General features: G+C 35.3%; 2 protein-coding genes and 3 pseudogenes across 6 annotated transcripts; 1 reads left to right on the forward strand and 4 right to left on the reverse strand.

The window, feature by feature from the left end:
• Positions 1–345: 345 nt before the first annotated feature.
• On the reverse strand, positions 346–7,632 carry LOC146908781 (TMV resistance protein N-like). 3 transcript variants are annotated; one of them, XM_085722899.1, is made up of 5 exons: positions 7,415–7,632; positions 2,955–3,117; positions 2,492–2,767; positions 1,407–2,402; positions 346–1,200 (listed from the first exon to the last, which is right to left on the reverse strand). In XM_085722899.1, exons 1-5 carry the CDS (start codon positions 7,492–7,494, stop codon positions 673–675), a joined length of 2,043 nt encoding a protein of 680 aa, XP_085579025.1. In that variant the 5' UTR covers positions 7,495–7,632; the 3' UTR covers positions 346–672. The 3 variants fall into 3 exon arrangements, with proteins under 3 accessions (XP_085579025.1, XP_085579024.1, XP_085579026.1); XM_085722898.1 differs by lacking the exon at positions 7,415–7,632 and having other exon boundaries at positions 346–960; positions 1,063–1,200; positions 2,955–4,033; XM_085722900.1 differs by lacking the exon at positions 7,415–7,632 and having other exon boundaries at positions 2,955–3,949.
• Positions 3,987–4,695, reverse strand: LOC146908782 (toll/interleukin-1 receptor-like protein pseudogene; annotated as a pseudogene).
• A 795-nt stretch (positions 7,633–8,427) lies between the features above and the next one.
• Positions 8,428–12,912, reverse strand: LOC146908783 (TMV resistance protein N-like; annotated as a pseudogene). The gene is made up of 5 exons (XR_015017598.1): positions 12,314–12,912; positions 10,866–11,961; positions 10,406–10,681; positions 9,264–10,316; positions 8,428–9,048 (listed from the first exon to the last, which is right to left on the reverse strand). The product of XR_015017598.1 is annotated as a TMV resistance protein N-like (transcript).
• A 1,339-nt stretch (positions 12,913–14,251) lies between these two features.
• LOC146908784 (putative disease resistance RPP13-like protein 1 pseudogene) lies at positions 14,252–17,971 on the forward strand (annotated as a pseudogene). The gene is made up of 2 exons (XR_015017600.1): positions 14,252–17,251; positions 17,647–17,971. The product of XR_015017600.1 is annotated as a putative disease resistance RPP13-like protein 1 pseudogene (transcript).
• An 825-nt stretch (positions 17,972–18,796) lies between these two features.
• LOC146908785 (Ribosomal L5P family protein) lies at positions 18,797–21,715 on the reverse strand. The gene is made up of 3 exons (XM_085722901.1): positions 21,431–21,715; positions 20,343–20,543; positions 18,797–19,352 (listed from the first exon to the last, which is right to left on the reverse strand). Exons 1-3 carry the CDS (start codon positions 21,686–21,688, stop codon positions 19,005–19,007), a joined length of 807 nt encoding a protein of 268 aa, XP_085579027.1. The 5' UTR covers positions 21,689–21,715; the 3' UTR covers positions 18,797–19,004.
• Positions 21,716–22,514: the final 799 nt, after the last annotated feature.

Here is a 22,514-nt window from a genome sequence, read left to right on the forward strand (position 1 = left end):
TAATTTGTGCATTCAAGAACTCTTCATGTTTCCCGATGCTATACCTGATCCTCACAAACTTTGACACTCCTGTCATATTGCTAACATGTTACTCCAAATAAGTCTATATCACAAGAAAGAAAGAAATTAAATCAGATAAGCCTATATAGTTCAAGACCAATGCAACATATGCATGATGGCAATGTGGCCTTTAGATTAAAACAATGCAAAATGTTTATGTTCCACTTCTGCATCTAGTTACTAGGAGCTAGTAGTCTCAGGTTATTCAACATTAATTCCTAATCACCCTTGTTTCTGATTAGCCTTTCTTGTTTCTTATAAAATCTGAGAAAATAAAATCTGAGAGGCACCAAAGAAAAGTAAAAAGGAGTTCATCTATGAATATAGATGGAATATTAGAAGAACAGGATTTATGAATTTATACATAGATTAAAACAATCTTATACATCAAGTTCGAATTAAAACCACTCTAAGTAACATAGATTTTCTTTGACTGAATCTCACCAATATAAACTGTAGTCACCGTAGCATAACTTGAAAATCACCCTCAAGCCCGGCTTCTTTAAAACAATGGCCACCCAAACAAGTTTCAAATATTGAAGATTTTGCCTACATCTGATACTGCTTCTGCAAGTTTGTTGCTTGTGTAGCATTTTGTTGGTCAAATTCATTTCATTTTGCCCCAGGAAGCTCCATGTTCATCGCAGAATGAACGATGCTATTGTCAAGGACTGACGACTGTTTGATCTTGCAACACTTTTGTTTGCACACCAAACGGCAGCCACTACTGAATATTCGCAATGAATGGCAACAATAACATTTCAATGAAAATTCAACGCCATCCCAATAATCATCTTGGAGAATTTTGTCGTGGAATTGTTCAATGGACAAGTAGAGAATATAAAGGTGAGGATAACATGGATCCATAGGAGGTAATCTCCTGGTGTTGATCAAGATCAGCTGCTTACCATTAGGTGAAAACAAATAACAATCAATCTCATGATTGCACAATTCAGGTGGGAAGGTATAACTCACTAGCTGGAAACACAATGCAAATCCTACCCATTCATCTTGAGGCAAATTATTAGGGATATTTACTTTAGCCCAGGAAACAGATCCTTGAGGAACACACCAAGATGGAATTTCATCCCCTGGGAATGGGATAAGCATGTCAAATCTGGTCGCAGGTAGACAGCGTCCCTGCAGCACATAATTGTGTGAAGTTGAATAAGTAACAAGATGGGAGATTATGTCATCCACCCAAAGGCTGAAATTTTTACTGCCAAGTTAATCTTACAGCTCATATTCTATTTGCGGCATGTGTTACGCATTGATTAACTTAATGTATCACCATGAAAGTACTTCAATAATTTATACAGTTACAAATAAATCAAATGGATACATACCTTCATAAAGCTCTCTGTTGGATCGAATTTACGAGTTTCCAATGAATCACAATTGCTTGCATCCAATTGCATTATTCTTGATGGAAGCTCTGGCAACAATTGAAGTTGTTCGCACCAATTTAGACAAAGATATCTCAGTCTTGAAAGTTTAGAAATGCTGCTTGGTATGATAACAAAATTGTTATCAGTTAGATCCAAAGACTTCAAAGATGACAGGTGGTGAAAATAATTCGGGATCAATTCTTCAGAAAGATTACAATAACTTAGGTTTAAATATTTCAAAGAATGTAAGCTCAGGAAAGAAGTTGGTAATCTGAATCCAGTGGAAGCTGGTTGACTCCCAAACATCCAATTGAAGGGAAACCAGTTCGTTGACATGGCCGGTGGCCCTTGGCAACCAGCAAATGATAATACTTTAAGATTATCTAGATAGAAAATGAATGAAGGTAGTTCATCAATAGCAGTATCATTGGCATGAAGTTCCTTCAAACACTGTATTTCCTTTAATCCATCTGGCAATCTACAAAGTCTTGAACATCCAGAAATGTTCAAAATTTTGAGGGAATTCAATCCATGAATGGTATCCGGTAGACAAACAAGATTTTTGCAGTCCTTTAAGTTCAACTTCGTAAGTCCATCTAGGCTTCCAAGTGATAAGGGCAGTTTTCTTATATCGGTTCCTTTTAAAGCAAGGATTGATAAAATTTCCATTTTTTCCCCAAACTCTGGAAGGAATTTAAATTCACTGCAGCCTGAAAGAATTAACTTCTTCAGGGAACTCATCTCCAACTTCCCTGGAAACGATTTTAGACTTCTGCAGTCTTTTAAACTCACTACAACAACTTTCTTGTGGTGTACAAGGGATGGATGAACCTCAGTTAGGATTGAGCAGCCTTTAAGAATCAATTTTTCAAGATTTGGAACCCCCGAAAAATCAGGCAATCTCTTTAGGTTCTTGGAAAATTTCAAATTCAGATACTTCAGCTTTTCCATAAACTGCTCAAAATTGTAAAATATGAAAAGATTATCAGCATCAAATGTCACAGTGATAAAACTTTTTAGATCTCTTAGTAAAAGGACCTTACATATACTCCTTGCCAAAGTTTTTCGATTTTGCTATGAGATAATTTAATGTCAACAACTTCATCCAGCTGATTTGTTTGTGCTAGAGTCTTTAGAGGACATCCTCTCCACCGAAGAACTTTCAACGAACAAGGAAGGCAGCTGAGGCCAAGGGGAAGATGCACCTCATTTAAGCTGAGTAATTTTATCTGAGTTGCCTTTGAGAATGCTTCAGTGCTCCAGCGTGCTTCATATGGTTGAAGTAAGTTGAGAACTACACTGCAAATTTTTTCCGTTCCCTACAAAATCATAATCTCTTAGAATGTAAGTGATTCTTATTCAACATAGAATGAGGGGGACACAATCTTAAACAAAACAAAAAAATATTGTAATTATTGCCTTGTGTGTATCTTAAAGTAAAATAAAATATATATTTACTTCATGTAAAATCAATTATCCAACAGTGGCAGAAAAAATAGTAACCACCTTATTTTTTGTCAACACAGAATCGATGTCCTCTTTAGACCATAACCTGCTGCGTCTGCCAGGATCATTTGGAGATTCCTGAAATACAATATTCCTGCCCATTTCTTGAAGCAAATCGTGCATCCCCAGTTTATTATTTACCTGATCTAGAGTTATCAAAGATCTGTCAATCAAAACTTGAATTATAATTTTGGGGAAATAACCACAATTTTCTAATATATCTATTACTTTATCTATCTTCATTCCCTTGAAGAAACATGCAATATCAAGAAATACATCCTTCTCCATTGGATCTAAGCTCTCAAAACTTATTTCCAATTTATCTTGGATTTTACGTAGAGGCACACTTCTTATTTTTTGAATGGCACTATGCCAAACATCAACACTTCTTCCATAAAGATAGGAACCGAACACCTCAAGTGCCAATGGAAGACCACCAGTATAGTCCACCACTTCTTTGGACAAATCCAAATACCCTTCTTGTGGTTTATCTCCTTTAAAGGCTTTCAAACAAAAGAGATTTAGGGCTTCGTTTTGGAATAGCATCCCAACCTCATAAGTTTTATGTACTCCATGTGTCATTATTAACAAGTGTTTATCTCTCGTTGTGATTATTACTCTACTTCCCGGACCAAACCAGTCTTGCTTCCCAGCCATATTCTCCATCTGGTTTAATTCATTCACATCATCAAGAACAAGTAGAACCTTTTTTCTACGGAAAGAGTTTTGTATTGTTTTTTTGCCATCATACAAATTATGAAAATCATTCCTACTTATACTCATATGAGAAAGAAGTTGTCTTTGTATGTGAACTAAACCATTCGTCTCAGATATCTCTCTAACATTTTCTAGAAAGCAAGTCAGTTGAAATTCACATCGGATTGCTTCATAGACGGCTCTAGCAATAGTTGACTTGCCTATGCCGCCCATACCCCATATGCCTATAAAGCGAACATCATTCAACCCCATACCTAAACTCATGCAAATGAGTATGCTTGACATTTGATATTAGGAAGAATTGGTCAAGATGAGTAAAAAAGAGTACACTCTAAACTGCTATAATATACAAATACAAGAAGTAACCGTACATTTGTGTGTTTAGCATCAAAAACTGAACTTTCCAATCTCTTTAATCAAATGGATCTCATCAATGAATTCCACAACATTAAGATCCAGAGCTTAAAAACAACCATGTCTATATAATGATGAGATAACTAACTTACTGGCCATTGGAATCCCATCCAGAGTAACTGGCAACTTGTGTGAAAGCGTCTCTCCATCTTTGAACCCTGTCACTGTGTTGACCAAACTTCTCTTGATGTTTTCTGAAGGCTTCCCCAAAGCTTCCTCTTTGATGCCTTACATCAGACGGATCCACACCATAGAAGACTGGCAAAACATGCAGGTTGTTATTGCTACCGCACTCCATGATCATTTGAAGTTCATCCAAACACCAAGTGGAGGAAGCATAATCTGGTGAGAGAACAGTGATGGCAAACATAGAATCTTTTATTGCATTAATTAGCTTTTCTGAAATGACTTGCCCTCTCTCAAGGTCTTTGTCATCTCTGAAAGTTGTGATCCCTTTTCTTTCAAGGGCAGCACGTAAATGATCAGTGAATCCTTTGCGTGTATCTTCTCCTCGAAAACTCAAAAACACATGGTAGCTGCATAACCGTGTGGTTGAACTTGAACTGCATGGAGAGGAAGAAGAGCCTTCACCTCCAGTGAATGTTGCCATTTGTTCAATAATTGGCACAACCTTCTGGCTTGTACTGTGCTAGCTGTGGTGTTTTATATAATTATATGTGCTGCTTTAAGGGTGACAGTGTTTGAGGATTGTGATTGATCAATGTCACCAATATCACAAATTCTATATCACCCAAATGCTGTTTGAGACACCGTTTTTATCACACCATTTTTATCCCCTTTTTTTTCTTTCGGCGTCCCTTGATGAACTTCTAAGTGTAGCAAAAATGTGTCAGAATAATGTAAAATATAATTTGTCTTCATAGGGACTGATTAATTTCTACTCGGCAAAGTTTATCATTTCAGATGTATAAAAAGAGGAAGAATGCACAGGGTATTAAGTTTGGTTTCGCAATCATAAACTAAATTGCAAGATATGAATAAATTGGTAAAGATTTAGAAAAATTGATTAAGTCTTTCGAATCCTCTATCTCTAGTTGTTTAGTAGAGTCTCAGTTTCGGTGGGCTGAACAGAGGTATAGGAATTGGAATGTGATATGCAGAAAATTAATAAACAATATTGATACTGATGTGAATTGGTTTTGGAGTAATTAGCTTGCCAAGTTGAAAACTACAGCAACCATCCCTTTTGTAGTAAAATATCCAAGTATACCTTGAATCAAAACTGTGGACAATTATTTTAATTGACCCTTCCACCGTCTTTATAGTTAGTGGCCTATTGGTCTTTTAAAGGATCACGTATTCCTTGGCGAGGCTGCACTTAATTATCACTCAAAATGTGAACCTCCTAGTATCATTCCCCAAAATATGTGATTGTAGTTATATAGGTGTATACAATAATAGTATAAAATATTTGATGATGTGTAATTGTTGAGTTATTTAACGAAATGTAAATGATGAATTATTTGACTAAGTGTAATTTGTGAATTATTTAATGATGTGAAATTGATGAGATTATATAACGATGTTGATATGATGATGTGGATATGACGATGTTGATATGATGATGTTGATATGACGATGTTGTTGATGTGTAACTGTTGAGTCGTATGAATGATGTGCATTGTCGAGTCATGATGTGATGTTCATGCATTTATGGTCAGTCCAATTTAACGATAGTGAAAAACGATGGTAAGACGATGGTGTGATAAAGCAGAAACATGCTTCTGATATCCAAAAACGGTACCACATGCATATAGAGTCGAGTAAGGAACATTGCATATGAGTCTACATGAAAGATGTGTTATTTGACTATATGTAACTATGTCAAAAATGTGTGATTTGACGATGGTGAATCTGTGTGAATGATGTGCATTCAACTTGGTGGACACAACAATTCATATACAAAACCCCTAATGTTATCCTAATTTGTGCATTCAAGAACTTTTCATGTTTCCCGGTGCTATACCTGATCCTCACAAACTTTGGCACTCCTGTCATATTGCTAACATGTTACTACAAATAGGTCTATATCACAAGAAAGAAAGAAATTAAATCAGATAAGCTTATATGGTTCAAGATTAATGCAACATATGCATGATGGCAATGTGGAAGGAGGTTGCATCCATTTGCTCATTAGATTTAGCTCAAAACATGCATATTTAGTCCTTTAGCTTTGTCACGACCCAATCTCAGGTCCTGACCGGCGCACAGGCTAACAGTGACTCATCATATAATTAGCCTGGCAAGCCTAATAACTATACTAGATACACCTTTCTGAAATATTGAAAATAAAACAAAATTGTGAGTCATACGAAACCAATGAGAGTATGATAACCAAAGTGGACAAGAAAAATGGATGTGAATTTCAAGGGTTCTTATTTTCACAATTTTTCCGTTAAACTAAATCTTATCGTTTGAAAACTCATTTGTGCTTATAAGAATGCAACATCCAAGATAACACTTTTCAACAAAAACCCTTAATATAAACCAATAGTTAGTCGTACACAAAGTTCTATAACACATCCAGAATCGACAATAATAATAAATTCAACACATCTCATATTATTTATCTTTTATTTCCTTTTTCATCATGTATAATATAGACCACATTGTCTCTTCGTTGTGGTGAACGGAGATATACTACATTATCTCTTCGTTGTGGCGAACGGAGATATACCACATTATCTCTTCGTTGTGGCGAACGGTATTCATCTTAGAATACTATGAGTACTTGACTCATAGGCTGCATTATCTCTTCGTGGCAGCTAATGGTAATCATAATTACTATGAGCTTGTAACTCATCGGCTGCATTATCTCTTCGTGGCAGCAAACGGTTATCATAATTACTATGAGCATTTAACTCATAGGCTGCATTATCTTTTCGTTGCAGCAAACGGATATCAATTTTTATGTACTATGAACAATTAGTCCATAGGTTGCATTCTCTCTTCGTTGCAACAAACGGATATTAGTTTTGAAATACTATGAACAATTAGTCCATAGGCTGCATTCTCTCTTCGTTGCAGCGAACGGCTTCTATCATAACACTCAAAATATCAAATCAATTGCAGTTCTCATAAGTATATGATAAAGATAATAGAAAATTAACAAGTGACTTTAGCACTTCTCATATAAACATGCATCGAAAGAAACACACATGCATCATCAACAAAAGAAAATTTAACATTTTTTTTTATCTCAAATTATCCATAATTGAAGAAACCCAATAGAAGAACTTCAAATTCTTAATCCAATTTTCCACAAACAATTCACATAGTACAATATATTTAGAAGTTGTAAATGTCACCTTAAAATTTTCATCGAATGAAAGAGTTTACTTAAAAGCTTGGTTCTGAACCCTCCCATTTTTGCTTGATGAAATCCCATCTCTTTTTATTTTCTTCTTTCTCCATTGAAGCTATCTCTCTTCTCTTGCTATCGCTGCCCTTTCTTCTCTTTCATTTTCTTTCTTTTCCTCTCCCTTCATTCTCGTTCATTCCCTCTTTTTCTCCCCCTTTTTTTCTTCTTCTTATTCTCTGGAAAAAAAATTTCCTTCTTCAAGTCAATTTTTTTTTGCTCCTGTGATATTGACTTTTCCTGAAGCTTCTGGATGGCCCTTCTAACTTCATTATATTATTATTTTATTATAAAATAAATAATGATTATACACATAACACTTTCTTTTCTCTCAATATTATTTTAATAATAATACAATGAGATACCCCCTTTTTATTTAATCTAAAATATCATTTCACTTATTAATAATAGTGTAATAAAATAATGTATACAATTTTTATTTTTATTTTTATTTTATTACCATGTTTACCTTTTAAAATATTTGGGATATTACAAGCTTTTCCTGGTGATTACACTCATTATTGTCTCAAAAAATGCAAAATGTTTATATTCCACTTCTGCATCTAGTTACTAGGAGGAGCTAGTAGCCTCAGATTATCCAACAGTAATTAGTTCCTAATCACTGGTGTATATTATCACCATATCTACTGCTTCTGAGTAGACTTTCTTGTTTCTTATATATAGAAAAATGTACATCATTTTATCAGAAAATAAAATCTGAGAGGCACCAAAGAAAAGAAAAAAGGAGTTCATCTCAAATTTATCTATAAATATAGATGGAATATTAGAAGAACAGGATTTATGAATTTATACATAGATCAAAACAATCTTATACATCAAGTTCGAATTGAAACCACACTAAGTATCAGAGATTTTCTTTGACTGAATCTCACCACTATAAACTGTAGTCACCGTAGTATAATTTGAAAATCACCCTGAAGCCAATATTCTCTAAAACAATGGCCGCTCAAACGAGTTTCAAATATTAAAGATTTTGCCTGCATTTGATACTGCTTCTGTAAGTTGTTGGCTTCTGTAGCATTTTGCTGGTCAAGTTCATCTCATTTTGTCACCGGAAGCTCCATGTTCATCGCAGAATGAATGATGCTATTGTCAAGGACTGACGACTATTTGATCTCGAAACACTTCAACATCTTGTTTGCACACCAAACGGCATCCACTACTCACTATTTGCAATGAATGACAACAATAACATTTCAATGAAAATTCAACATCATCCCAGTAATCATCTTCGAGAATTTTGTCGCGGAATTGTTCAATGGACAAGTAGAGAATATAAAGGTGAGGATAACATGGATCCATAGGAGGTAATTTCCTGGTGCTGATCAGCTGCTTACCATTAGGTGAAAACAAATAACAATAAATCTCATGATTGCACAATTCAGGTGGGACGGCATAACTCACTAATAGGAAACACAATGCAAATCCTACCCATTCATCTTGAGGGAAATTATTAGGGATATGTACTTTTGCCCAGGAAACGGATCTTTGAGGAACAAACCAAGATGGAATTTCATCCCCTGGGATGAGCATGTCAAATCTTGTCGTGGGGAGACAACGACCCTGCAGCACATAATTGTAAAGTTTAATAAGTAACAAGATGAAAGTTTTCTTGTTAAAAAAAAAAAAAAACAAGATGAAAGTTTTACTACAAAGTTAATCTTACAGCTCATATTCTATTTGTGTCATTGCGCTACACATTTATTGGCTTAAGGTATCACCATTATAATTACTTCAATTTATACACAGTTACAATATAATGAATCAAGGACACATACCTCCATAAAGCTTTTAAATTCTCGAGGTAAGGACAGTTATATTGGTGATGCAAAGAGACTGCATGGCTTTGCTGGATTGAATTTGGGAGTTTCCAGTGAATCACAATTGCTTGCATCCAACTGCATTATACTTGGTGGAAGCTCTGGCAGCAATTGAAGCTTTTCGCAGCAATTTAGAGTAAGAAGATCCAGCTTCGAGAGTTCAGAAATGCTGCTTGGTATGGTAACAAAATTGTTACCAGTTAGATCCAAAGACACCAATGACGTTAATTGGCGAAAATAATGTGGGATTGATTCTTCAGAAAGATCACAGTAACTTAAATTGATATGTTTTAAAGAGGGTAGATTCCAAGCAGAATGTGGAAATTTAAATCCAGTGGGAGCTGGTTGACTCACTCGCATCCGGTTGAACGGAATAAATCGGTTCATTGACTTAGTCAACGTCCCTTTGCACCCAGCAAAGGATAATAATTCAAGATTATCTAGATGAAAAATGGAGGAAGGTAGTTCATCAATAGCAGTATCATTGGCATGAAGTTCCTCCAAACACTTGATTTCCTTTAAACCATCTGGCAATCTACAGAGTTGTGAGCATCCAGAAATATCCAAAACTCGGAGGGAATTCAATCCATGAATGGTATCTGGAAGACAAACAAGACTTTTACAGTCCTTCAAGTTCAAATCCGTAAGTCCAACTAGGCGTCCAAGTGATGAGGTTAGATTTCTTATAGCTGTTCCTTGTAAAGCAAGTATTGATAGATTTTCCATGCTTTCCCCAAACTCTGGAAGGAATTTAAATTCACAGCATCGAGAAAGAATCAACTCCTTCAGGGAACTCATCTCCAATTTATCTGGAAGAGCTTCAAGACTTTTGCAGTCCTCTAAATTCACCAGAACAACTGTATTGTGGTGTACAAGGGAAGGATGAACCTCAGTTAGGCTTGCACAGCCTTTAAGAATCAATTTTTCAAGATTTGGAACCCCAGAAAAATCAGGCAATCTCCTTGGGTTCTTGGAAAATTTCAAATTCAGATACTTCAGATTTTCCATAAACTGCTCAAAATTGTAAAATGAGAAAAGATTATCAGCATTAAATGTCACGGTGATAAAACTTAATAGAGCTATTAGTAAAAGTGACTTACATTTATTCCTTGCCAAAGTTGTTCAAGTTGGCTATGAGATAGTTTAATGTCAACAATTTCATCTAGTTGATTTGTTTGTGCAAGAGTCTTCAAAGGACATCCTCTCCACCGAAGAACTTTTAATGAACAAGGAAGGGAGCTGAGACCAAGGGGAAGATGCACCTCATTTAAGCTGAGTAATTTTATCTGAGTTGCCTTTGAGAATGCTTCAGTACTCCAGCGTGCTTCATATGGTTGATGTAAGTTGAGAACTACACTGCTAATTTTTTCGGTTCCCTACAAAATCACAATAATAATCTCCTAGAATGTAAGGGGTTCTTATTCAACATAGAATGTGGGGGACACAATCTTAAACAAAAAAAATAATGTATATATTGTGTGTATCTTAAAGCAAAATAAAATATCTATTTCCTTCATGTAAAACCAATTTTCCAACAGTGGCAGAAAAAGTATTAAACACCTTATTTTTTGTCAACACACGATCAATGTCCCCTTTAAACCATAACCTGCTACGTCTGCCAGGATCATCTGGAGATTCCTGAAATACAATATTCCTGCCCATTTGTTGAAGCAAATCATGCATCCCCAGTGTATTATTCACCCGATCTAGAGTTATCAAAGATCTGTCAATCAAATCTTGAATAACAATTTTTGGGCAATAACCACAATTTCTTAATATGCCTATTACTTTACCTCTCTTCATTCCTTTGAAGAAACAGGCAATATCTAGAAATATATTCTTCTCCATGGCATCTAAGCTCTCATAACTTATTTTCAGTTTATCTTCGATTTGACGCAGAGGTGCACTTCTTATTTTTTTAATAGCACTATGCCAAAGATCAACATTTTTTCCATAAAGATAGGAGCCCAACACCTCAAGTGCCAATGGAAGACCACCAGTATAATCCACCACTTCTTTGGACAAATCCGAATACCCTTCTTGTGGTTTATCTCCTTTAAAGGCTTTCAAACAAAAGAGATTAAGGGCTTCATTTTGGAGTAACATCTCAACCTCATAAGTTTTATGTACTCCATGTGTCCTTAACAAGTGTTTATTTCTCGTTGTGATTATTACTCTACTTCCCGGACCAAACCAATCTTGCTTCCCAGCCAAATGCTCCAACTGGTTTAATTCATTCACATCATCAAGAACAAGTAGAACCTTTTTTCTGCATAAAGAGTTTTGTATTGTTTTTTTCCCATCATACAAATTATGAAAGTCATTCCTACTTATACTCAAATGAGAAAGAAGTTGTCTTTGTATGTGAACTAAACCATTTGTCTCAGATATCTCTCCAACGTTTTCAAGAAAGGAAGTAGTTTGAAATTTACCTTGGATTGCTTCATAGACAGCTCTAGCAATAGTTGACTTACCTATACCACCCATACCCGTTATGCCTATAAAGCGAACATCATTCAATCCCATACCTAAGAGCTTGTTTACTTCCTCCACCTTTGAAGCAATCCCAACAAGGTTCTCTGTACAAGATGGCAATTTAGGAACCAACTTTCTATGTATGTGTTGAGCAATGCTTTCAACTAGTAACGCCTCGTGCCTGTCCAGACAGAACCGTAAGCAAATAAAGAAAAAAAATAAAAATATAAGTTCTTATTAACAAAGTTAAACCCATTCCAAGACCGACTCAAGTCAAAATTCAAGGCTGTTAAATGAAAATTTGGAAATGATTTTGTATGTATAACATGTCCCATCAGATGAAATATAAGGTAAAGCCAACTACATGAGTGTGATTTTCAATTTTTAACAAAGTTAAACCCATGTAAATGAATATGCTTGACATTTCTAATCTCTTTAATCAAATGAATCTAAGTCAATGAAGTCAACATTAAGATCAAGAGCTTAAAAACAATTATGTCTAAATAATGATGAGAGATAACTAACTAACTTACTGGCCCTTGGAATCCTGTCCAGAGTAACCGGCAACTTGTGTCAAAGCATCTCTCCATCTTTTAACCTTGTCACAGTGTTGACCAAATCTTTCTTGATGTTTTTTTGAAAGCATCCTCGTAGCTTCCTTTTTGATACCTTACATCAGATGGATCAACACCATGGAAGACTGGAAAAACTTCAAGACCCTTGTTATTGCTGCACTCGATGATCATTTGAAGCTCATCCAAGCACCAAGTGGAGGAAGCATAACCTGGTGAGAGAATAGTGATGGCAAACATAGAATCTTGAATTCCAGTGTTTAGCTTTTGTGAGATGACTTGTCCTTTCTCAAGATCTTTGTCATCTTTGAAAGTTGTGATCCCTTTTCTTTCAAGGGCAGCATAGAGATGGTCGGTGAATCCTTTGCGCGTATCCTCTCCTCTAAAACTCAAAAACACATGATAGCTACATAGCCTTGTGGTTGAACTTGAACTGCATGGAGAGGAAGAAGATGCTTCACCTTCACCTACAGTGAATGCTGTCATGTGTTCAACTATTCCTTCAACCTACACTACCTTATGTTGTGCTGCGTTTATTTTATTATGCTGCTTGTAACAGTGACTAGTGTAGTGTTTGAGACAAACATAATTATAGGAATACAAACATTTTAATATTGGGCTCATTCAAATGGGCACAACTTAAATAAGTATGGCATGGTGCACAACTTACTTCCATCGTTAGATCAAAGATATCCACTAGTCCTCGTGAGCTTAGCTTAGTTGGTATGAACAATACATAAATAAAATATGCAAGGTCCGGGGTTCGAACCCCGGCCACCACCAAAAAAAAAAGATATCCACTAAATATTATGGTATACACCCTCAACTTCCAATGCCTTGCCCACAAGCACATTGGTGACCTCTGAAGTAGCATGTACTCGTTACCAGACGCGTACGGTATTGGTACTCCATTTTTTCTCATTATTTCGTTTCCAAGGGAATTTGTGGCTTTCTAATGTGGGTTGGCCTAGTGGTGTAGGCTTTAGACCTGTGAGTGTGCTTCTCTCCAGGTCTAAAATTTGATTCCTCTAGATACCGATTTTTGTTGGCTAGTCCATGCTTTAAATGGTCCCCCGCTAGTAGACGGTGATATTGGTCCTTTAGATTAGTCTGTCATTCAATTGAATACCAAGTTTAAATAAAAAAAGTATACTTCAACTATACCCCTTATTAATGTTATCAATAGTCTTGAAATATGAAAAATCAATATTGAATATATTTACACATCTGAGGACAATTTAGTATGGTTACACAATTTTTCAGACAAATTTAGTATTCCAACAACTTTTTTAATACTCGTGATTTTTGTAAAGGGGTTTTCTGTCATATGCAAATTTGCACATGTTAAGAAATCTAAAATAGCAACTTTGCATTGGAACTTGCACATTTTATATTAAATATATAACTTTTTGATAAATAATTGTTGTTTTTCAATATAAACTTGCTACTTTTAGTTGCTTTAACATGTGCAATATTGCACATGTTAGACAAACCCTTTGTAAAATACTCTTATATTAAGCGATGGAAGGAGTAATATTATTTGTGTATTTGAGTTTCTTTGTTGTTATAATTTAGCTAAATTAGTAAGGAGTTGACTGACCCGCAAGGTTGAACTGTTGTTGTCAATGTGAGAACCTCTTTAGTAAGTGTTCTTTGAGTCTCTGACCTTGATTAGCCTCACGGAGCCCAGCTCATCTAAACTTCTTTTTTATAAAATAAAAAATAAGCATAAGTTTCTACTTTTTAAATTTTTATTGTCTTTGTTTTTGGTTGTTAACTGATGAATTTAACGTATTTTATGTTGTTTTTGGTTGGATGACTTTGAAGCTTCCTTGCATTTTCCTTTCACAGATTTCTACTACTATATATTTATTTATTTACATTCACACTTGGACCCGGATTGTCCGCTAAAAAGTAGTACCACGTATATGATAGTATATATATTTTTCATATCATGAATCCAGCTTGCTCACCCTCTCTCACATGTTCCTTGATGTTTTCCTAGAATACATAAAAGGTATCTTGTTTGCTTTCTTAATTCAACTTTCTCCAAAACAGCTCCACTCTGAAAAAAAAAGATGGCTGCAACTTCAACTATGGTCGGAGATGCCTTTCTCTGTGCTCCTATTCAAACCATGATAGACAAACTAACCTCAGCAGAGTTTCAAGATTACGCCAACAATCAGAAGCTGAATCTCTCTCTCTTGACGCAGTTTCAAACGACGCTGCTCGCTCTTGGGTCTGTGCTGGAATATGCAGAGACAAAGCAGTTCGGCAATCCTGATATCCGAAAATGGCTTGATGAGTTAAAATATGCAATCTATGATACAGAGGATTTGCTGAACCAAATTAGTTACGATTCCATGCGATGCAAGTTCACAAGTCAGGTGCTGAACTTCCTTTCATCTCTTCTTAACACCAATGGAGATGTGAATTCCCAAATAAAGATATCTTGTGAAAGACTGCAGCTCTTTGCCCAACAGATAGAAATCCTTGGCTTGCAAATGGTAAGTCGGAAGGTTTTGACTCGATCTCCTACATCATCACTAGTAAATGAATATGTCACTGTTGGTAGGAAGGATGATAAAGAGGAACTAGTTAAGATGTTACTATCAGATACAGACAATAATAATATGGATGTAGTCGCAATTTCAGGCATGGGAGGTCTCGGTAAAACGACCCTCGCTCAACTTCTTTACAACGAGGAAGAAGTTAATAATCATTTTGATGTAAAAGCCTGGACTTGTGTGTCTGAAGATTTTGATATTTTGAGAGTAACCAAAACTCTCCTTGAAGTCGTCACTTCAAGAGCATCTAATAGCAATAATCTTGATCTTCTTCGAGATGAATTAAAGCAAAATTTGAGTGACAAAAGATTTTTGATTGTATTGGATGATGTTTGGAATGAAAGCTATAATGATTGGGATGAGCTGATAACTCCTCTTGTTGGAAAATCGGGAAGCAAGGTAATCATTACAACACGTCAACAGAGAGTTGCAGAGGTTGCACATGCATTTCATATTCATAAATTAGAACCTCTATCAAACGAAGACTCTTGGTCTTTACTCTCAAAGCATGCCTTTGGAAGTGAGAACATTCATGGCAGTGAATACCCAACCCTAGAAGCAATTGGCCGGAAAATTGCAAAAAAGTCTGGCGGATTGCCACTGGCTGCTAAAACACTTGGAGGACTTCTACGTTCTAAAGTAGATGCAGAGCATTGGAAGACACTTTTGAATAGTTACATATGGGAATTACCAAATGGTAATGTCGTGCCAGCATTGCATTTGAGTTATCTATATCTTCCTTCTCACTTGAAAAGATGTTTCGCCTATTGTTCAATTTTTCCAAGCAATTATCCGCTTGATAGGAAGCAACTGGTTTTGCTGTGGATGGCAGAAGGATTCCTTGAGCATCATTCTCTAGGTGTGAAAGAAGCCGAGGATATAGGTGATGAGTTCTTTGTTGAATTGATATCTAGATCCTTAATTCAACGATCAAATGATGATACTGATGGAGAAAAGTTTGTCATGCATGACCTTATATGTGACTTAGCTACATTCGTATCAGGAACAAGTTGTTGTTGTCTTGAATATGGAGGTAACATCTCTAAAAATGTTCGTCATTTATTATATAACCGTGAAAAGCATGACATTTCTAGGAATTGTGAGATTTTCCACGATTTCAAAGGCTTGCGAAGCTTCCTGCCAATTGGCCCCTTGTGGGGACAAAATTGCTTATCTAGACAGGTGGTTGTTGATTTATTACCCACTTTCATTAGACTGCGTGTGTTATCGCTGTCAAAGTATAGAAATGTCACCAAGCTACCAGATTCAACTGACAATTTGACGCAATTGAGGTATCTAGATCTTTCCAACACAAGAATCAAAAGTTTGCCTAGTACAATATGTAATCTTTACAATTTGCAAACATTGATTTTATCATATTGTTATCGTCTAACTGATTTGCCAACACATATTGGAATGTTGATCAATTTACGTCACCTTGATATCGGTGGGACGAATATAAAAGAGTTGCCAATGCAAATTGTCGAACTAGAAAAACTTCGAACTCTAACTGTTTTTATAGTGGATAAGAATCAAGTTGGGTTAAGCATCAAAGAGCTCAGGAAATATCCACGTCTACAGGGAAAACTTACCATCTTGAACCTGCATAATGTCACTGATTCCATGGAGGCATCTTCTGCCAACTTAAAAAGCAAAGAGCAAATTGAAGAGTTAGTGTTACAATGGGGTGAACAAACTGAAGACCATCGAATTGAGAAATCTGTGCTTGATATGTTGCAACCATCAATAAACTTGAAGAACCTGAGTATTGGCTACTATGGCGGAAAAAGCTTTCCGAGTTGGTTGGGAGATTCTTCGTTCTCTAACATGGTGCACCTTAGCATCAGTAATTGTGAATATTGCCTTACACTTCCATCACTAGGGAAGCTATCTTCTCTCAAGGACCTAAGTTTGGATGGTATGAGGATATTGAAGACAATTGGCCCAGAGTTCTATGGCATGGTAGGAGATGGTTCCAGTTCTTCCTTTCAACCATTTCCATCCTTACAAAATCTGCAATTTAGGAACATGTCAAGTTTGAGGGAATGGCTTCCCTTTGAAGCTGGAAATTTTCCTTTTCCTCGTCTCCAAACTCTGAGGTTACAGAAGTGTCCTGAACTGAGGGGTCATTTGCCAAACCATCTTCCTTCCATACAACAAATTATAATAATTGATTGTGGTCGTCTCCTGGAAACACCATCCACCCTGCATTGGCTCTCAACAATAGAAAATAAAAATATTGTTTACCTAAAATGACTCTGAAGCTTGCGGATGGCACACTGCAACAATATGAGCGATTGGAAGGGAAGGAAGCATTGCACCCCCGTTTCAGGTACCCTTTTCTTTAATATTAAATTACTAGCCAAAAAGAATTGCTTGATTTTACATGTTTGTGTATATGATCTTGGAGATACAATAATACTGTTAACTCAATGATTTATGAGGTTTATAATGTTTATAGGGTTATTCAGAACTGTTGTTAAAAGACTCTGTCATTACTTGAGATTGAAATGTTTATAATGTTTGAGGTTTAAGACTTGATACTGTGATGTTTATATCTGCTACTAAAGAAAATAACACAGAAGATCTTTATGACATTCACACACAACCAAGAATAAAAAAGTTTATTATACGATTGATCCTAATTGAGATTAGATTTTTCTCTAATATTGGTTAAAAATGTATGTTGCTAGCCATTCTTGACTTTCGTTATTTTGTTGTTAATAGGGATGTCTGTGGCAAGGCCTGCCTAGTGAATACCCAAATTTGATTGAGCTAGTAATTTTTCTACCAGAAGTAGCAGATTGCAGAAGCTGATTGACTGAGAAGGAGAAGCTATATAGAAAGAGAATTCTGTTTTAGACTGGGAAAACTGGAAGAAGTAAATTGTTTTTACTGTTTTATTGAATTGAAGCAATTGAAAAATTTAACTCTAGCAGTAAAGAAACATCCTTGTTTTATGTATCCCTTTTCTTTTGAGTTTCTAAAGCTTCATGTGAAACACTCCTGTGTTGTGAGATAGATTGGAAATAAGTATATAATTGACCGAAAACAATCCTTTACTAGACTTAAATTAATCTTAAAACTATGTCTCCAGAAAGATTGAGACTCAAAAGTTTAATTGTGAAAACTTTGATTGAGCTTAAAGAATGACCATTGACCTTATCTTAACATATCCTTACCTTTCTGAGAACATGACCCTTGAAGTAAAATCTCCCTTTTTATGCACTATACAGCCTGAGAATGTTCATCATGGAATATTTTCATTTTGTAAAGATAAACAAAATATATTAAAAGGTTCTAATTCAATGCAGTGCTAGTTATTTTTCTGTCAACTCAAAGGCTGGTGCCTGCCCTGAATCACTGGTCTCTGTGCTCATGTTTGATAAGTTGGATTCCTAGCTTACTGGCTTAATATATACAAGCTAAATTGACAAAATGCATACAGGCTAAATTGATAAAATGCTACTCTTTGAAGTTTGAAAATATTTACGATTTGAAGGCTTATTGCATTAGGCGTAGAATCTGTAGATCTGGTGTAGTCTATGAAGGGTGAGATTCTAAAGTCAATCATTCCTGCAATCATTAAGTAAATGGATAAGAATTGGTTTCAAATAGACACACACAAGCTCACTCACAAACACTAACACTAATATCACTTTATTCAATAAAAATATTTCCTCAATCTAAATACACCCCATTTTTCTTGTAATAACACATACCTTTGCAATTAACACGACGTGCTTGCATGTATTGGCATAAGATCAGAATCCAGATACAAGTAATCGAGTATGAAAATTGTAGATGAATGAAGAGAAGAAATTAACCTAAAATATTAATAGTCCAGTTAGCCAAATAATTTAGAAAACAATAGAAATCAGAAAGCAAGCAAGATCTGCATGATCATAATACAACCATATAAAAACTTGATTGATGGCAACATGAAAACATCCACATCTTTTACAAAAAGAATCAACAATATTACATTACATCTGAATGAAACAGGGGGGGTACAACACAATCTATCTTCTGATTACAACCTTAGTTCGTTATTATCTCTCTGATTCTGCATGAAAAAAATGATTTTACTTCTTTGCTCTGTCTCCTCTACCCTTTGATTTTGGATCAAAATGATGAGACTTCAACTTCTTTTTGCGAACTACTTGAGTAACTTCAACTCCCTCTCTGAAGGGCATACCCATGAGAGCCAATAATTTTTGTCCTTCTTGATCAGTTTTAGCAGTTGTTGAGATGCAGATATCCATTCCTCTAGGTGTACCTATACCAGATTTCAGCTCTGGGAACACAGTTTGGTCCTTAATACCAATGTTGTAATTTCCATTCCCATCAAAGCTGCTGATATTCACACCTTGAAAATCTCTTGTCCTAGGAAGTCCTAAGTTGATAACACGGTCTAGGAATGAGTACATTATCTGTCAAATATCAACCAACAGGTATTAGATTTTGGGTTCAGCTATATAAAAACAAAGAAAGTTGCAAAGCATGTATAATATATTTGTATGGTTTTAAAATACAGGCCACGGCCGCAGGTGTGGACGCAACATCAAGGTTTTTCATGTGATGTCTCCACAACCGTGTTTGACCTCAATTTTCTACAATCTCAAAGATCACAAAGAAACCACAGCCGCTAACAGATACTTAAATCTTGTGTTAGAATATGAGCCTAAAGTAATGCAAAATACTATAATTTGGTACTCGATGTAGAACTATAATTTGGTACTCGATGTAGAACTATATTGTACTTAACAATTTCTTTAATAAAGAAGTTCAAAATGAAACCAGATTCACATACATTGCCATGTATAATCTATTTTTTTTTGGCAACATGGAAACTCTATCAATGCTCATTCAGTAAATTCCTGGCATGCACTCTTTTTAAACACAAATTGTTGAAAAACACATACACATGAGAAAAAATCCAAACTAACTAAACTTTTGACTTCTGAAGTATCATTCTCATGATAAAAGAGAATAATTTTACACGCTTTGTTTTGGTATGTGGAAAATAATGCTTCGTCTGTAAACATATTCTATTACAAAATAATATTTGATTATTGGAATGCATATATTATGTCAACAAAGAATATTCCCAACTCCAAAAACTTTACATGTGATCCAAATGCATTATACTAGACAAGTTAACAAACAGTGGCCACATGTCTCGGAGTAGTTTCCTTGAAGCACCTCAGCGCTAATCAGAGTTCATTACACCAATGCATCTAACTATACCAGCAAATTAACTAGAATCTAACAATATCATTATTCATGATACCGACATTGTTCAAAATACTAAATAGTATAAAAAATGGCAAAATGTCAAGCAATTAAACTAAATAATGATCTCGTGTTCACAAAATATATTCACTAGGCAAGGCAATATCAATTGAATACGAAGCACTCACTTTTCCTCTGAGTGTCACAGCAATCCCAAGTGGTTGACCTTCCCTGATCTTGAAGGTGGCAACGGAATTCCTCGCCCGAGTCTTAACAGGTCTCTGCCCAGTGATCAGTGCTAGATCAAGTATTGCTGCATCCAAACCTTTTGCATTTTGTGCAGCTTCTCCAATACCACAGTTTACCACAATCTTCTTAACTTTAGGCACCTGAAAAAAGGGATAAACAATATTCAGCATTGCAAAATTTGATAGATAAAATCATCCTAGAGTAAATACTCAAGTTGGTACTTGAAATTAAAGGTTTGTAATGTTCTATCAACTTGGTCTTCATATTATCAATATTCTTAAATGATCTCTAAAACTGTCATCCCTCTCTATAGACATGTTATCAAATATATCTCTGACCTTATTCACTCAGTTTCAAATTCATCCTAGATTTATCAACTTAATGTCATTCTAGTCCCTACAAATACCAACGGAGAGGAAAATTTGATTAAAACTTTTCATTTTCAAAAATTCATTTTGGAATATCTATAATGCGAGGGACTAAATTGATACAGTTAAAATTGATTCTAGAGATGTAGAATCAATTCTGACATGTTTGGTTGCTTTCGCCTGCCGAATTGATTCTACTTAAAGAGAGGATTCGTAGCTTTTAATTCTAGAATTGATTACACACAGACTTATATGGTTCAACTCACTTTTACACGAATCTATCCAAACACAAATCACTTTACCTTCAACTCATTTTAGTCAAAATCAATTTTACATAATCAATCGCTCAAAACCAATTGTTGTCAACACAGAACCAAACATACATTTAATGTCATTCAACAGAGGGACAAATTTGATGAAAACTTTCCATTTTCAAAGATCATTTTGGAATATTCATAATGTGAGGGACTAAATTGATACATTCTTTTTTTTGCACAAACTAAATTGATACATTCTAAATCCAAATATCTAAACACCCCATCATACCAACACCAAAAAAGACTCAAACTTTAACCCATAAACCCAACAAAAACGCAAAATCAAACAATTTAAACAAATACCCATCACAAAAAAACAGTCCAAATTTAACAAAAACCAACCTGATGAATATTGGTGTAGGAGAATTCTTCCATAAGCAAAGGAACAATTTTGTCATTGTAAGTTGTTTTGAGCCTATAAACCTTCTCTGCTTCAGATTTCTCCACCAATACAGCACCAGAAGCATCAGCTTTCACAGAAACCAATCTGTTGTTTCCATGAGATAACAACGAAGAAGAAGAAAATTGGGTTGGAAAAGCTCGAAATTGAGAGAGAAAGGAAGAAGCAGAAGAGTGTAGAAGAGAAGGGGTTGTAGCCATTGTTGTGGATTGAGCAATGCTCGCTATGAGAGGGATATGGATAGCGTTGTTTGGTTAAAGTACTGTGTTTGAGGGTAAATTTTTTGGCAAAGTGAATGGTACGATATGTTGTGTTTTTTTAGTTGAGTGGGACAAGAATGGATAAGGAGTTGAAAATAACACTGTAAATGCTCAAAAGGAAAAAAAAAAAATGGAAATTGCTTGGAGTTTGGAACCAACAAAAACCTTAGAAATCAAAATTATAAAAAAATAATTTTTAAAGATAAATGATAGCATATATTTTCAATAAAGTCACTTATTTTAGGACAAAGTAGTAATATTTTAAGATAATACATCTATGTGATGAGATAGAAAGGATGATGAACTCCATTTATTGGGATCTAAAAAGAATGGGTGGTGTGACATTAATTGGTTATGATGGGACAAGCTCACTCGTCACAAAAGCTTAGGAGGTCTAGGCTTTCCGGACTTAGAAGCTTTTAACCTTTATATGTTTGGTAAGCAAAGTTGGAAACTCTTATTCGACTCAACCTCTTTACTATCAAGGATCCTTAAAGCTAAATATTTTTTGAGAAAAGATTTTTTGGATGTCAACCTAGGGCATAATCCAAGTTATACATAGAGGAGTCTATGGAGTACAAAATCTTTATTTACCTTGAGCCATAGATGGAAGATTGGTGATGATTCTTAAATTAATGTGTGGAGTATGCCTTGGATTCACAACCTTCCTACTCACAAATCGACTACCCCGCAATTAGTGCACCATGAGGATGTAAACATTAATTATTTGTTGAATTTAGTACATTCCTTTGGTATAGTCGATGTT

This window comes from Medicago sativa, chromosome 7 (assembly GCF_051527215.1).
Source record: "Medicago sativa cultivar Bolivia chromosome 7, Bolivia_mono, whole genome shotgun sequence".
In the NCBI taxonomy this organism is placed as follows: Eukaryota; Viridiplantae; Streptophyta; class Magnoliopsida; order Fabales; family Fabaceae; genus Medicago; species Medicago sativa.